Source organism: Nomascus leucogenys, chromosome 7b (assembly GCF_006542625.1).
Source record: "Nomascus leucogenys isolate Asia chromosome 7b, Asia_NLE_v1, whole genome shotgun sequence".
NCBI classification, from domain to species: Eukaryota; Metazoa; Chordata; class Mammalia; order Primates; family Hylobatidae; genus Nomascus; species Nomascus leucogenys.
Window position 1 is genome coordinate 50,802,668 of NC_044387.1, and position 15,956 is coordinate 50,818,623.

The 15,956-nt window shown below is 57.4% G+C and overlaps 2 protein-coding genes across 4 annotated transcripts in view; one reads left to right on the forward strand and one right to left on the reverse strand.

The window, feature by feature from the left end:
• Window positions 1-3,602, forward strand: part of SMARCB1 (SWI/SNF related, matrix associated, actin dependent regulator of chromatin, subfamily b, member 1) — a 46,039-nt gene extending 42,437 nt beyond the window's left edge. For both annotated transcript variants that reach the window (XM_030815966.1, XM_030815965.1), the window contains exons 8-9: window positions 2,661-2,792; window positions 3,230-3,602. In XM_030815966.1, coding sequence (XP_030671826.1) covers window positions 2,661-2,792; window positions 3,230-3,269 — 172 coding nt within the window. In that variant the 3' untranslated portion in view covers window positions 3,270-3,602. The remainder of the gene's footprint in view (window positions 1-2,660; window positions 2,793-3,229) is intronic.
• DERL3 (derlin 3) lies at window positions 3,560-8,116 on the reverse strand. Of its 2 annotated transcripts, none has more exons than XM_012508059.2 (7): window positions 7,952-8,116; window positions 7,768-7,833; window positions 7,621-7,694; window positions 7,411-7,504; window positions 6,710-6,905; window positions 6,093-6,183; window positions 3,560-4,046 (listed from the first exon to the last, which is right to left on the reverse strand). In XM_012508059.2, the coding sequence occupies exons 1-7, from the start codon at window positions 8,042-8,044 to the stop codon at window positions 3,959-3,961; spliced, it is 702 nt and encodes a 233-aa protein (XP_012363513.1). In that variant the 5' UTR covers window positions 8,045-8,116; the 3' UTR covers window positions 3,560-3,958. The 2 variants fall into 2 exon arrangements, with proteins under 2 accessions (XP_012363513.1, XP_003281777.1); XM_003281729.4 differs by lacking the exon at window positions 3,560-4,046 and adding an exon at window positions 5,765-5,993.
• Window positions 8,117-15,956: the final 7,840 nt, after the last annotated feature.

Consider the following 15,956-nt stretch of genomic DNA (forward strand, 5'->3'; position numbering starts at 1 on the left):
TTACAGGCGTAAGCCACCGCGCCCAGCCGGTAATTTATGTATTTTTTTAGTTTGTTGCTAGTGCTTTTGGTTTCATATCTAAGAATCCATTGTCAATCCAGAGTCATGTTGCCCCGGCACCATGTTGAAAACTGCTCTTCCTCCATTGAGTGGACTTGGCACCCTTGTAAAAATCAGTTGAGGCTCCTGGCGGCCTCGGAGGTGTGAATTGCAAACATAAGGGTGACACCAAGTTTTGGCATCTCCCCTTCCTGGTCGAGTGGCTGTGGACAGGTCATTTTCCCTTGAAGTCTATATTTTGTCATTTGTAATGTGGGGATGATACTTGTCTGTTGCATCACATGAGGTCATGAAAGTGAGATCACATTGAAAGTAAACCTCAAGATACTCGACCGGCATCAGTCCTGGCTCCCTCTGTCACCTCAGACATGAGCATCCCCTGCCTGGGTGTCTTTGTCCCCACCTGGATGCTTTGGGTGGTAGGAAGGTCTGGGGTCCCTGGCGGCTTCGAAGCCCATGAACCAGAATTCCCTGGAAGGAGTGGGGAGCAGGTGGCTCCCAGGGTCCCCAGCACCCTTTGGAACTCAGGACAGCATCTCCCTGCCCACATGCCCCCAAAATCCAGGGCAGGCTAGTGCAGGCTCTAGGCCCATTCTTACATGGTTGGTGTGAGCATTTCTTATTTTAGAACAAACCCACTGGAGTGGAATCTTCCCAGCATCAAGGGGAGGTAAACAAAGGAGCCTCTGGGACCCACTCGCCAGCTCTTGCTTAAGTTAAGAGGAAAACATGTTTTGCTCCCCTCGGTGTGGGCTTGGTGCCTTTCATGTCTGCCCTCCAAGGAAGGCTGCTGGGAGCCCTCACGGTGAGGAATGATGTTTGGGGTCTGAGGCTGGGGCGGTCCCTAGACTGCTAAACCACCCGGTGCTGGCCGGGGACCAGCTGTCAGGAGCTGCTGAGGATGGGTCAGCCCCAGAGGGTGGGGGTGGCGACACTGCCTCTGGCCCTGCCTCTGCGTCACCAGTATGAGCTCGAGCTTCTGGGACTCATGAGCATGGACCTGGTGGGCTGAGCTTCAGCTGTGAGGGGTCAGGCCTGCTGCAGGGAGAGCCAGCTGCAGCCAGTGCCCTGCACTGTGCCCTGTGTGCCCACAGTCCCTGAGACCCCAGGCTGAGGAGAGCAGCACTGAGCCCAACCTGGAACGGGCTCACGGCTACCGGAGCTGGGTGTGCGCTCACTGGTGTGGATGTGCAGAGTCAGGACTTGCTCTGCAAGCAGGCTGGTCCCACAACCTTGAGCACCGGCTACAGGGAGGCTGTGAGAAGGTCCCTGGCCCCTAGGAAGCTCCCTCAATGGAGATGTGTTGGCTGCTTTAATAACAGTCATCCTTCAAAAGCCCTTCACAGCAATAAATGTTTCCATATTCCAGATGAGGTTTGCAGGGACCTGTCCTCTCTATCAGTGTCCGCCTGGCGCCTCCCCTGAGCCCGGCCTGCCCTTGGTCCTCCCAGAGCTCATGGTGTTTTTCAGGGCCGCAGGCTGGCAGGGTGTCCTTCTCCCAGAGAACTGGGCCTAGGGAGAGCCAAGTGGAGGTGCCCAAGTGGAAGAGAAAGGAAAGGACCACGGAGAAGGGAGGGGAAGTGGGAGAGTCATGGTTAGGACCTCACGCTGAGGCCTTCTGCCAAGCCAGGGGTCTGGTGTCACTCAACTGGGAAACACTGTCAGCACCCAAAGCTGCTCTCTGAGGTGGGGGTGACGGGAGCCACTGCATGTGGGGGGCACACGGGCCCTGTGGCATCCTCAGCTGTGGTCTCCTTAGCGTCCTGTCACAGACTTGCAAATCAAAGCCCAGAGAGGCGGCAGCCAGCCACCCTCCCACCTCCCCAGCACTCCTGTGCCCACCCCATGCCTGTGTAGCCTCTGCCCTTGCTGCCTCCCTCCTCTGCTGTATCCTTTTGGCAAGAGGAAGGTACCTTGGGGCAGAGTCGGGTGGTCCTTGTGAGACCCAGGGCAGAGTGTGGTCCAGGGATATGGCTTCAGTCCAGCTCCCTGCCAGCCAACTGTCTGATTCTAAGCACAGACCAGCCTCTCGGGGGTTTTGTTTGGCCAGGAGGTGGGCTGAGGGGCAAGTGTGTGGAACATGCAGGAACAGGCTGTGCAGTGGCCCTCAGTAGTGGGGTGCTGGGGACTTCTGGGAGACTCCTTTGCTCCCATTCGCCATCCATCCCCTTTCCCTGATCAGTGGGCCCTGGCTGTGGACACCAGGTGGAGCAGACAGTCCTCCTGCCCCTATGGGTTCCACCTCCTGACTGGCACTGTGGCATCAGCATGGTCCAGCCCGTGCTGTCCTGTCAAGGAGGACCACCTCCACAGCCAGTGGCCCCCTCCTCCATCTCAGAGACAGAGAGATGCTGGGCACAAAAGGCCTATTGAAAGTTCACTTTGAAGGGAAGCCCATGGGGTCATGGCGACAACACTGTTGTTCTGGAGAGGCCCTGGCGCCTCCAGCAGCTCCCTTGAGGTTCAGGTGACTGGAGCATCCACTGGGTGCCAACAGTGCTGCTGGGAGGAGCAGGGCACAGACAGGGGCCAGAGCTTTCTGAGGACTCTCCATCTATAGCTGGAAAAGTCATTCTTCTCACTGCCTCCCCTCCTCGTAGCGAGAACCCTCTGCCCACAGTGGAGATTGCCATCCGGAACACAGGCGATGCGGACCAGTGGTGCCCGCTGCTGGAGACTCTGACAGACGCCGAGATGGAGAAGAAGATCCGTGACCAGGACAGGAACACGAGGTACCCCTGGCCCTGTGGTCCTGGGCTCTGCCCACAAGCACCTGGCTTTCCAGGCAGGGGCAGGGCCATTGTCTTTCCCAGTCTCCCGTGGTCTCTGGGAGAGAGTACCTCTAGTGCTGCTAGAGGCAGGCAGGCTTCTGGGTGATGAGGCCCATCCAAGCCCCAGGGTGTGTTTCCCTGCATTGGAACAAACATAATTCCTCAGGCTGAGGGTCTGACCACAGCCCAGATCCAGGTTTTGGGGTCCCTAGAGTGATAAGCAGGGCCTGAGTGGCAGACAGGTGAGGCTGAGAGAAGGCTGGGTCCGACCCTGCTGGGGGCCCACATCCTGCCTCTGTTCCCACCCCCACACCTGGCTGCCCTGTAGAGCCTTGGGAAGGGCGGCACCCAGGCTAGGAGCTGGCCCAGACTCATTGCCCTCCCCACTCCTCCTCCAGGCGGATGAGGCGTCTCGCCAACACGGCCCCGGCCTGGTAACCAGCCCATCAGCACGCGGCTCCCACGGAGCATCTCAGAAGATTGGGCCGCCTCTCCTCCATCTTCTGGCAAGGACAGAGGCGGGGGGACAGCCCAGCGCCATCCTGAGGATTGGGGTGGGGTGGAGTGGGGGCTTCCAGGTGGCCCTTCCCGGCACACATTCCATTTGTTGAGCCCCAGTCCTGCCCCCCCACCCTCCCTACCCCTCCCCAGTCTCTGGGGTCAGGAAGAAACCTTATTTTAGGTTGTGTTTTGTTTTTGTATAGGAGCCCCAGGCAGGGCTAGTAACAGTTTTTAAATAAAAGGCAACAGGTCATGTTCAATTTCTTCAAAGTTTTAGCATAAAAATAATGAGAGCCAGGATTGGGGCTGGGGCCGGGGCCTGGGGGGATGAAGGTGGTATGTGAACAAGGTTGGCACACAGGCCTCACCCTCCTCTGCCTCAGATTCCCAGGTGGGTGGGTGGGGGTGAACGGGGCTCCTGGTAGCACCTCAGCTCCTTTCAGCTCCCCTCAGCCTGTTTTCCTTCCAGACCCAGAGAGCTGAGAAGAGTAGCTGTGAGGCTCAGGGCAGAGGCTCTCTGCCTTTCAGGAACAGCCCTAACCCTGCTCCCCTTGCTTGGCCTCAGGAAGGTGCCGTGAGCTCTCCTGCTGTCCCTGGGCCGCCCTGGCTCTACTGTGTCCAGATGGTCAGGCTACTGCCAGGTGGGGCCTTGCTGCTCTGAAGTCCCCTGCGGAGGGCCCAGTCCTGTGTGGGCACTGCTGGGCTGTCACCAGCCTGGGTGCAGGAGGGCTGTTCTAGCTCCAGCGGCACCCATAGCCAGGTCAACTGGGGCCCTTTCCCACCCCAGCAGGCGCTGTGGCCTGTGCCAGCTCCTGCCTCACAGGCCAGCTGTGAGAATATGGGAATAGCCCTCCTGGCCTGGTGCCAGCTCTTGGGGTGTACACGGTACAGGGAGGAGACACAGCCCGGGGTCCCTTCTCAGCCGTGCCTCCAAGGAGTTCATGTCCCTCTGTGTTCTCATCTGTAATAGGCAGGTGTCCCCACTCTTTAGAATGGACACAGGATCTGGGAGGACAGCAAACTGGCTTGCAGCTCCAGCCTTACTGAAGAGAATGGGCACAGATCCCAGCACAGACTGCGGCCACCCTCAGCTGTTGGCAGGTCCCTTGCTGCCAGGGCAGGGCTAGGGTCAGAGGCTGCTGTGCTCCCTGGAAGTGGGGTAGGGCCCCATGTGGGGCAGAGGCAGAGCTCTGATTAGGGATTGGGGTTCTTGGTCGCTGAGATATGAGAGGGGGGCTCCTTTGAGCATGTGTTAGCATGGGACTCTTCCCAGGGAGTTTGCACTCAGGGCCTCTGCCCTCCATCAAAGAGTGGAACTCCCCAGAGCCCCACGCACAGCAAGGGGACAGCTGGGCCTTACTGGAAGGCCTTGAACAAAGGGGAAGATTCCCAGCCCAGCTGCTCTTATGAACAGGTTTCATTGCTGAGGTGTTTGTTCTCAGCAATGTTTGTCCATGAGGTAGGAACCTCGGCAATGAAAGGGTGAGGCAGCCCTGTGTCTCCACAACTGGGGAGATGGAAGGAACCTTGGCTGCCTCACCCCACAAGTCGGGCAGGGCCACCTGGCTGGGAGGTGCCGGGGAGGCTGGGCCCTCACTCCTGACCGCCAGCTTACACCGCCACAAAGCCATCTCCACAAGATCTGGCTACAACATGGAGGGCAGACTCAACAGAGAACAGTGTTGTTACCATGAAAATGACAACCTGTAGCTGGAGGAGGCCCCATGCCACGGAGCATCCAGAAATAAACCACAACATGGACAGGCCTAGAGCAACAAGGAAAGCTGCCAGGTCAGAAGAGAAAAGTGAGCCACAGGGGTCGGATAAGGCTCACACAGGTCCTCAGCTAAAAAGGGCAGGAACAGAACCTTCCAGAAGTCCCTGCCTCACTCAGTCTCAGGACTGCTAAGGTGAAAACTTAGGCTCTGAGGTCATAGAAAGGGCAGAAGACCCAGTCCTGGCCCTCGTTTGCACCTGACTCCATGGGGCTTTGGCGTCACCAGATGAAAAATGAGGCATACGCCCACCTGTCAGGGTGGCTGATGAGGGACAGGAGAGGCTAGATTGGCATCAGCCTGAAGGCACCACTGGCAGGAACATCTGTAGGCTGGCTTGGCACAACCTAGGAGAGGCCTGTCCTGGCCTCAGCAGCCGAAATCTGGTGAACTTCCCTGCTGACTGGCAAGGAGCAGAGGCCTATGGTGGGCAGGACTTGCCCAAGGCCCTGGTGGGGCCAGGATGAGAACCCTGAGCCTGTCACCTGTGAGCTCAAAGCTCTGCTGGGCAACCATGGGCAGTTTCTTTGCCCTCTATGGGCACCCCTATCCTACCACCTGCAGTTGGGCTGAGAGGCCACACTGAGTGAGGACGGGGCAGGCATAGAAGGATGTGGCCGGGTGAGATGGGGAAGCCAATGCTGTGGACCAAGAGACTGCAGCTCATTCTGTTTATTTGGGTGGGCCCTTGCATGGGCCCAGGCTTTAGGACGGTTTTTTTCTGCCCCAAGTAGGGGTCACAGGTAGGATGGAAGCTGCCAGAAGCCTCTTAGGCCTGGCCCTGGGTGGGGGTCACTGCTGCGGGGGTGGCAGATGGGGTCCCGGCTGTTCCTCAGGGAGGGGCAGGTAATTGGGGTCTTCCGCAGGGGCATCCAGGAGCAGCTTTCTGTGGGGAGGGGCCCGTGTTGAGCAGAGGCCAGCACAGGTCCCCATCGGGGGATCCATCTGAGGGAGGGGAGAGGGAGGTAGGGCTCTCAATACTCACAGGAAGCCAGGGGTCAGCAGGAGCCTCTTGCCTCCAGGCTGGTTGGGGAAGACGTCCTCCAGGAAGTAGTAGATGTGGCCCACGGCAATCCCTGTGAGACAGCCATGGACTGTGGGGTCACCCTCTACAGCCCAGAGTCCTAGACCAGCAGAGCCTGCCCCAGGCCCCCATCCACAGCCTGGTGGCCCCGCAGGCCCCAGAGCATGAGTGCCCCAAAGTCTTGCACAGAGTGCCAGCCCAGGGCAGGCCAGGGTTGGCCCTAAAGGACAAGCTTAAAGGGCCCAGAAGCAGGCAGGACCCAGGGAGGGGAGGGCCTGAGAATAGTGGAGGAGTGGGAGCCATGGGGCAGGAACCCTGACCCACCCATCCCCACCCCCATCAGGACCAGGCACGCATCAGTAGATCTGCCCTGAAGATACAAATCTTCAGGCCGGCTGGCTTGAGGGGCTGTGAGAGCACAGCAGCTGGGAGGGCAGGAAGATGGGGATGGAGCCAGATTAGAGATCCAGATATGAGAAGAGCTCCAGCACGGATGGGAGAGGGGCCCCAGGGCATAAGCAGTGTGTCCTGAGGGGAGTGGCCAGCCTGGGGCGGATTAGATGTACCGGGAGGCTCACCCAGCAGGTCCACGAGGATGGAGTTGCCCAGCAGCAGCGAGAAGCCCATGAGCGCCCAAGGCAAGAACGGTGCCTGGAAAGTGAGCAGGCCGAAGAAATTGACCCTCACCCGAGGGCTGCGGCGGCTCCACACGTACACCAACATGGCCATGAGGGCCTGGCCCAGGAAGAACAGGCTGCCCAGGAGTCCCAGCAGCTGGGCCAGAGTCAAGGTGCTCCGGTGCAGGCCTCAGCCCAAGCCCAGGGCCCCTCTGACTTCCCAAGACTGTGGAATTCTTCCCCTCTTCATCTCCCCTATGTGCTATTCTCTCATCAAGATGAGCCTGTGCAATAAAGGCGACACACTCCGCGGGCTTCAGGTCCCACGAGATCTGCCCTTCACACCTACAGCCTCATCCCAGGGCCCAACCACTGCCTGTCCCTGTCCCAGTTTCTCCCGGCTACTCGCCTTCAGGGCTCACCTAGTGGCCCTGACACCCCACCCGGCTCTTTTGTGCATGGCTTTGTATTTTGCATACAGCACTGAAGATCTAGCCCTGACCCCTGCAGCTGAGCACAAGGTGGACCCTCAACACATACTAAGCTGGAGAGCGCGACTGTGTCCCTTCCTGGCATGGCTGTTCATGTCAGGCCCCAGGACCAACACAGGCCGGACCCCGAGGCGCCCTAGCCCGAGGTTCCAGAGCCTGCGGGAAGGATACGGTCATAAGGACGCCCCCGAAGAGAAACATGAAGACGAAGTCGGCCGTGCGGCCGCGGAAGGAGCCCTCTTCCAGCATGCGGCAGTAGCGGAACCTACAGCGTCGGTATAGGAAGTGCCACCAGGCGGGGCCTCAGTTTCCCCGTCCCGGCCTCTCCCAGCCCGGCAGGCCTGCCCTCCACCCAGCCCGTGTCTGCAGGGCGCAGGATACACGAAGAGCATGTTGAAGAAGAAGCTGAATCCCAGGGGCCCGAAGAAGAGGAAGTTGGTGACGAGCCTCCAGACCTGCGGGGTACGGGTGGTCAGGTGCGGGGTGGGCGGGCCGGGCCCACAGGTGCGCGGCGCGGGGCGGCCTCACCTGGAACTTCCGGAACACAAGGTGCGGGTTGAAGTAGAGTTGAAAGGGGCTGAGAAGCTCCAGCTGCTGTGGAACCAGGGGCCAGTCAAGAGCTGCCCGGGAGCCACGCCGTAACCATGGCGACCCTCACCCCTCCCGCCAGAGGCTGTAACCAAGGCGACGTCCGGTCCGCCCGGCCGCTTACCACCGCGGCGGTGGTGAGGACGCAGGCTGCGGTGTAAGCCCGCGTCACCGCCGGCACCTGCAGGAACTCGGCCGCTAGTCCCTGCCACGCCATTGAACCTTCTCAAGCACGCAGGGCCCAGCCCGCAACGCGCTCTTTAACCCGCCTCCCAGCCCCGCCTTCGGCCAATCCGCATCCGAGGCGCTGCGCGCCCCAGGCTGAAAAGAGGGCCCCTGAGCCCGGCAGCCAATGGAAGGAGGAAGAGGGAAATTAGGGGCGGAAAGGGGGAGTGGGCGGGTAGCGGCTGGTGGCCAATGGGCAGGCGCCAAGGTTGAGCACGTGGCGGTTGTTGTGGCTGCCGTGGTGGCGCGGGAGAACGTGTGGCCAATGAGGAACTGGTCATTTCGCGGCTTTCTAGGAGCGGTCCAGTAGCGAGGACCCACGACACCACGGGGGCGGGGCTAAGATTGTAAGGGTTAGAGGAGCGAAGACCCAAGCAGGCGAGGCGAAACTGGAAAGGGCGGGGCGCGGAGTGTGGCGGCTCAGACCGTGCTGGGTCACTTGCAGCTCACTGACGACCTAGCCACAACGTTCTCCTAGCTGCGAACCCGAGACAGGCCCACCTAACCCACAGCAGGGAGGCATTCGGGAATGTGTCCAAACCTCCCCAAACGTCCAGGGTCCCACTCAAATGTGCCGGCCCCTGTCGGGGTTCTTCCTGGAGGCCCACGGAAGGAGAGGCTGGACTGGGGGATTGAGTCCAGGTGGGGCGCGAGGGTTGAGAGGCGCACCAGAGCAAGTGGACAGGTAGGAGAGGGCCTCAATATTTTGGTGGAAAATAGAAACCTACCTACCTACCTACCCTCCCTCCCTCCCTCCCTCCCGTCCGTCCGTCCTTCCTTCCTTCCTTCCTTCCTTCCACCGTTTATTAAACAACTGTATGCCTGTCACTGTTCTAGATGTTGGGGGTACAGCATGCAATAAAAGACACTGTCTCTTAGAGTCCAGCCAGGAGGCAGTCAATACAATAAGCTAGTGCTGACACTTGATGAGAATATTGCCAAGTGAGGAGTGGGACCACGTGGGCATCCGCAGTGCTAGGTGGGGTGACCTGGGATGCCTCTGGGAAGATGTGAAGTTTGTCAGTTTACAAGCATCCCTGTGTCCATTAGGATGGTAACTGTGAAAAGCAAAACAATAAAATAAGTGTTGGCGAGGATATGAGGAAATTGGAACCCTTGGGCACCATTGGTGGGAATATAAAATGGTGCAGCCGCTGTGAAAAACAGTATGATCATGACTCAAAAAATTAAAAATAGAATTATCGTATGATCCAGCAATGCTGCTTGTGGGTACATATTCAAAAGAATCAAAAGCAGGGACTTGAACAGATGTTCATACACCCATGTTCATGGCCCCATTATTCACAATGGTTCACATCGGTTCACCCACCTATGAGACAGACGAAATGTGGTGTCTACATGCAATGCAATACCATTCAACCTTAAAGGAATGAAATTCTGATACATGATGCAGCATGGATGACCCTTGAAGACATTAGGCCCAGTAACATAAACCAGTCACAAGGCTGAGCGCAGTGGCTCACATCTGTAATCCCAGTACTTTGGGAGGCTGAGGCAGGTGGATCACCTGAGGTCAGGAGTTCGAGACCAGCCTGGCCAACACAGTGAAACCTCGTCTCTACTAAAAATACAAAAATTAGCTGGGCATGGTGGCACGCACCTGTAATCCTGGCTATTCGGGAGGCTGAGGCAGGAGAATTGCTTGAATCCGGGAGATGGAGGTTGCGATGAGCCGAGATTGCACCACTGCACTCAAGCCTGGGCAACAGAGTGAGACTCTGTCTCAAAAAAAAAAAACAGTCACAAAAAGACAAATACTGTATGGTTCCACTTACATGAGAGGGGATCAGGGAGTTATTGTTTAATGAATGCAGTTTCAGTTTGGGAAAATGAAAAAGTTCTGGAAATCGATGGTGGGGATGGTTGCATACGAATGTTTAATACCACTGAACTGAACACTTGGAAACAGTTTGGACAAATTTTATGTTATGTATATGTTATTAAACTTAAAAAAAAACCTCTGTGTTTGCTGTCAGGGTAGTGGACTGACAGAGGAATCTGTGAGCAGGGGGAGGCTTTAAGGGACAGTGATTACTTTGGGGTGGTGGAACCTGGAGGACAAGGAGGGGTGGGATATGGGTTTGCTTACAGACGGGACAGGGCTGAGAGGGGAGTCCAAGTGGATTCAGAGGCCTGAGCCGCAGAGTGGATGGATGATGGTGGTCTTTGTTGAGATGGAGGGCTCGTGGGGAGAAGGTGAGGGGGATAGGGGTCCTGTTCTGGCCTCATCGAATTTGAGGCATCTATATGACATCACTTGGAAAAATCTGAGTGTGGTGTTGGGGTAGGGGTTGGAGCAGACAGTCCAAATATGGGTGCCGTCATCCAGCAGTAGATCAATGGTATTTGTAGCTTTGGGCGTGTGTGAGATGCTCAACGGGCAAGGGTCGATGGAGAAAAGAGCCCAGGCCTGGGTAGCCTGACCTGCAGTAGCCAGGCAGGGAAGGCAGCCCCAGCTGGGGAGGCCGAGGGAGGCTGAGCCAGGAAAGGACTTCAGGAGCTAGGCAGTGAGAGTCCAGGGAGACGTGGCCCAGGAAGGGACTGTGACTTGCAGCCACGCCAAGGTTCCTGGTAACCAGGATAATGACAGGCTGGAGGGAGAGGAAGGCACACAAATGGATGTGCCTTAACAAACAAGGGGAGTGCAGCCTTGGAGGGAAGTGTGGAAGACGACGGATGCCCTGGACAGGGCCCTGAGGTCCCCCGAGGAGACTGGAACTGGCCAAGAGGGAGAACTGGCTGAGAAGGCTCTCAGGTGGATCCCAAGATCATGAGGGTCCCACAAGGGCCCTGAGAGGGGTTCCCTGGAGAGTGGGGTGAGACCAGTGCCTGATGAGAGTGGGTTCAGGAGCCTTCCTCCCTGCTCTGGAGGGGACCGGGAGAGCCTGGAGTGCTGGAGGGATGTGAGAAGGTCTGGCTTCATACAGCAGGGGTTGGACCAAGACACTGAGGGGCTGGGGGCTGGGAGCAGGGTGAGCGGACCCCCGCAGACAACCTTGGTTTTCCAGCGAAGCAGGCTAAGGTCATGTTGGAAGCACGCCAGGCAGCGCAAATCCCACCCTGGCAGCCACAGTGTGCGGCAGGGCGGGGACCCAGGGCCTCTGACGCCTGGGCGGGCGCCTGGCGGGCACAAAGGAGCCGGTGCAGGAGGTCGGGTTTCATGTCAGCGTGGGGAAGGGGAGGTATTCCTCCTCCAGGCACTTAGCAGGCGCTGGCCGGTCCTCAACTCAGGGTCAGGCTGGGGCTAACAGGAGGGGCCGTCATTGTCGACAGGGGCGTCTGTCTCCCCTTCGATTGGGGGCCGATAAGGCAGGTGCCCAGATTGGGGGCTGAGAAGCACATTCCTAGGAGGCCAGGAGCCTGGGGTGGGTGGGGGAGGCCAGCCAGGGATGGGAGGGAGGACATCCAGGGAGCAGCAGCTGGGTCCACTGCAGAGGCTCCCTTTCCGGAGCCCCGGGATATCCTCAGATGGGGAAACTGAGGCACATAAGGATGCAGAACAGGGCCTGGGGCAGACCTCCATTCTTTCTTGTCCAGTCTGGGGACCAGCACAGGCCACTCTGGAAACACTAGGTCCACTTCTCCTTGGACCTTTGAGCCCCTCCAGATAATTCTTTATAGAGAGAAGCCCTGGGCATCCCAAGTTCCCAGGGTCCTAGAGATGCAGGGTGTGCCTTACACTAACATCAGGGTGGCAGACCTGCCGGCTGGGCCAGCCTTCTTTCTCCTGTGCTGAGGACTGTGGGTGGGCGGGGGACCTGTGGTCCCTCGGCAAGGTGACAATGGGCTCTGCTCCCCATGCCACCTCCCTGGCATTGTGACGCTTCCTGCTGACTCCCAGAGGATGCCTAGATCTCCTGTCCAGGCCCTTTCCGTGTCTGTAGGCAGGATAGCGCCCTCTGCATACTCCCCACCCAGCTTTCCCCCTCACTGGCCTCACACACTACCAGGAGGGGCCATCCTCAGCCCCCGAGTCTGGAGTCAGCTCTGTATCCTCAGCCCCATGTTGCACTTTTTTTTTTTTTATTTATTTTTTTTGAGATGGAGTCTCGCTCTGTCGCCCAAGCTGGAGTGCAGGGGCGTGATCTCGGCTCACTGCAAGCTCTGCCTCCCGGGTTCACGCCATTCTCCTGCCTCAGCCTCTCTGAGTAGCTGGGACTACAGGCGCCCGCCATCACGCCCGGCTAATTTTTTTGTATTTTTAGTAGAGACGAGGTTTCACCGTGGTCTTGATCTCTTGACCTCGTGATCTGCCCGCCTTGGCCTCCCAAAGTGCTGGGATTACAAGCGTGAGCCACCGCGCCCGGCCACTTTTTTTTTTTTCTCTAGAGACAGAGTCTTGCTCTGTTGCCCAGACTGGAGAGTAGTGGCGTGATCACAGCTCACTGCAGCCTCAACCTCTTGGGCTCAAGTGATCCTCCCCCCTCAGCCTCCTGAGTAGCTGGGACAACAGGCATATGCCACCATGCCCCGCTAATTTTTTAATTTTTTTGTAGAGATGGCGTCTCACTGTGTTGCTTAGGCTGGTCTCAAACCCCTGTCTTCAAGCAATCCTCCCTTGGACTCTCAAAGTGCTGGGATTACAGGCATGAGCCACCACGCCCGGCCTCCTATGTCACACTTGATGCTCCCATGGAACTCTCTAGTCCTTTCCCTTCTCTTCTATGCCTCACCACCACCACTAACTCTTATTCAAGCCTCAGGTTCTCTCCTCTAATATTGTCCCAGCTCTCTGAACTATTCATTCTGTTAAAACAAAAAAAAACAAAAAAAAACAAAAAGGCCGGGCGCGGTGGCTTACGCCTGTAATCCCAGCACTTTGGGAGGCCGAGGCAGGTGGATCACGAGGTCAGGAGATCAAGACCACGGTGAAACCCCGTCTCTACTAAAAATACAAAAAATTAGCCGGGCGCGGTGGCGGGCACCTGTAGTCCCAGCTACTCCGCAGGCTGAGGCAGGAGAATGGCGTGAACCTGGGAGGCGGAGCTTGCAGTGAGCCGAGATAGCGCCATTGCACTCCAGCCTGGGCGACAGAGCGAGACTCCGTCTCAAAAAAAAAAAAAAAAGAAGAGGAGGAAGGCTGGGTGTGGTGGCTCACGCCTATAGTCCTAGCACTTCCGGAGGCTGAGGAAGGCGGATTGCCTGAGCTCAAGAGTTGAAGACCAGCCTGGGCAACGTACAGAAACCGCATCTCTACAAAAAATACAGAAATTAGCCAGACATGGTGGTGCATGCCTGTAGTCCCAACTGGGAAGGGGGAGAGAGCCAGGGGGCTGAGGTGGGAGGATCGCTTGAGCCCGGGAGGTCAAGGCTGCAGTGAGCAGAGATTGCACCACTGCACTCCAGTCTGGGTGACAGAGTGAGACCCCGACTCTTAAAAATATTTTTTAAAAAAATGTTTCCTGGCTGGGCACATTGGCTCATGCCTGTAGTCCCAGCACTTTGGGAGGCCAAGGCAGGCGGATCACCTGAGGTCAGGAGTTGGAGACCAGCCTGGCCAACATGGTGAAACCCTGTCTGTATTAAGGATACAAAAATTAGCCAAGCGAGGTGGCACGCACCTTTAATCTCAGCTACTCAGGAGGCTGAGGCAGGAGAATCACCTGAACCCCAGGGGCGGAGGTTGCAGTGAGCCAAGATCGTGCCACTGCACTCCAGCCTGGGCGATAGAACAAGACTCTGTCTCAAAAATAATAAAAATAATAAATATGTTTCTTAAAAGCAAAATAAATAAAATTTTAAAAATAAGAGGAAGAGCAGAGGGTGAAAGTGCCTCCTACTCCAGGAAGCCCTCCCTGATCACCTTCAAAGGGACCAGAGCTCACCTACTTAGAGTCCTGAGCACTTAATTTTTAAATATATTTTTTTCTAAAGGCAGTCCATGCCTGTTGTAACTAACCACAAGCATCAGAAACAAACTGAATATTTGTGTACCTGCTGGTGCAGCTGTATTTTCCTCTTGATGACACATAGTGCCTCTTTTGGGCCCTGAGCACTTGTCCATTGGGGTACCTCTCCTCAGGGACTGTGAGCACGGGGCCCACCCCGTTTGAGCACAGGGACCTCTGAAATTGCTGCGAGTAGGCTTCCAGCCAGCCCCTCCCAGAAGCAGCTGTGTCCCCCTTGGCCCTTCCTGTCTGGGCCACGGGCTATTTTTATCACTGAATCCGGAACCCACACAGCAGCAGCTGCTTGTGGCCGGAGCGCAAGAACAACAAACCATCCAGGTGGGTTGTGTCAGGCTGCAGAGGGAGCGGCCTGGGCCTGGCCCTTTGAACCTGGTAGCAGATTCTGGACTTTCCAGGAATAAGCTGGTCTCTGGGTGGGATGGGGAGGGAGGAAGCAGAATGGAGCAGAGGATGGGTTGCACTAGCCAGGCCAGGATAGGGGAAGGGCCTGTGCAAAGGCCCTGAGGTAACTGGGGGAGAGGAAGACAGCAGAGGAAGGTGAAGGAGGCAAGGAAGAAGAGTTGCTTGTGATGCGAGGGAGGAGCGGGGCCAGGCCAGGTAGAGGTGTGTCGGCTGTGGTCTCTGTCCTAATCAGATGAGCAGGGGAGGAGAGCGGTGGCCTGCAGTGGCTTGCATTAACAGCGAGGGAGCGGAAGGGTTAGGATGGCTGAAGCCACAGGCCTTAGTGAATGCTTGGTAGTCAGGGTGAAGGTAGGAGGGGTCCTGGCCTACCCAGCTTGGGGGACAGTGAGCCCCCACTGGGCGGAGACATGGGTGAATGGTCAGTAAGGGAGGGAGACCACTCGTTGAGTTGGGCAGGTGAGCTTGGGGTGCTGTGGGGTGGAAGCCCTCCCTGGCCTCTAGCCCAGTCCTCCCAGCTCCTTCCCTTCCGTGGCCCTGGTCATTCCTGCTTCATGCAGAAGGGCTGCGGTTGTCCATATAATGGCCCCTCTAGCCCTGGTTTCTGCTGCGGAGCTGGCACAGGCAGGGGCTTGGTAAACAGGGAAAAACAGGGAAACTTGTGAAGACAGAGACCTGGACTCCAGGGCTGGAGATGCAGCCTCGGGGCTGGCACTGTGACCTGGCCACTCCCTTCCCTCTCTGGCTCTGTGTCCTTCTCTGTGAGATGCGGGTCAGAAGGGTCCATGTGTAGAGTCTCTTTCAGCTCCAAGGTTGTACTCTGATCTATAATGGGGGTATCAGAGATTTCTGGGTGGAAGCCCCTTCCTGTAACAAACACAGCTGGCCTCCCCATCCAAGGCCCATCTCTGCTATGAATAAGTGAATGCTTGTGAGCAAGAATGCACCAACAGAGGAAGCTGGAGGGCCCCTGCCAGTCCTCTCTGCCGGATCTGTTCCTCGCTGTCTCCTCTCAGCCAGGAGCTCTCATGGGCCTATGGTCAGGAACAGCCAGAGAGGCCTGCAGGGCTGGGGAGGGTGTCGCTGTGGGTGTCTTTTTTCCTGCAGGAGCTCAGCTTCTGGCCAGGAGAGGAGACACTGAATCCCATACCAAGCAGGGAGTGGAAATGCACTGGTGAGTGGTCCAGGGCAGCCATGGGGCAGGAGACCTCTTGATGAGGACAGGAGGAGGAGGGGATGTGCTAGGCAGGGAGAAAGGCTTGAGCAAAACTGGGGAGGCAGGAATGGGCCCGTGTGCTGCTCATGGACTAGGCAAGGACCTGTGAAGTGCGAGAGATAATAGCTGCTCAGTGATCTATAGCCAGACTGCACTATGGCTTTTACTAAACTCACCGAAGCCTCATCACCACCTGATGAAATAGGTTACTATTACGGAAGAGAAAATAGGCTCAGAGAGGTTAAGTAACCTGCCTGAGGACACACAGCTAAAGAGGCACAAAAGCAGCAGTCCTGGCTTTGCCACCATGACGGGTGATGGAAGGGACCCATGCGGAGGAAGTGAGCTATCCCTGACCC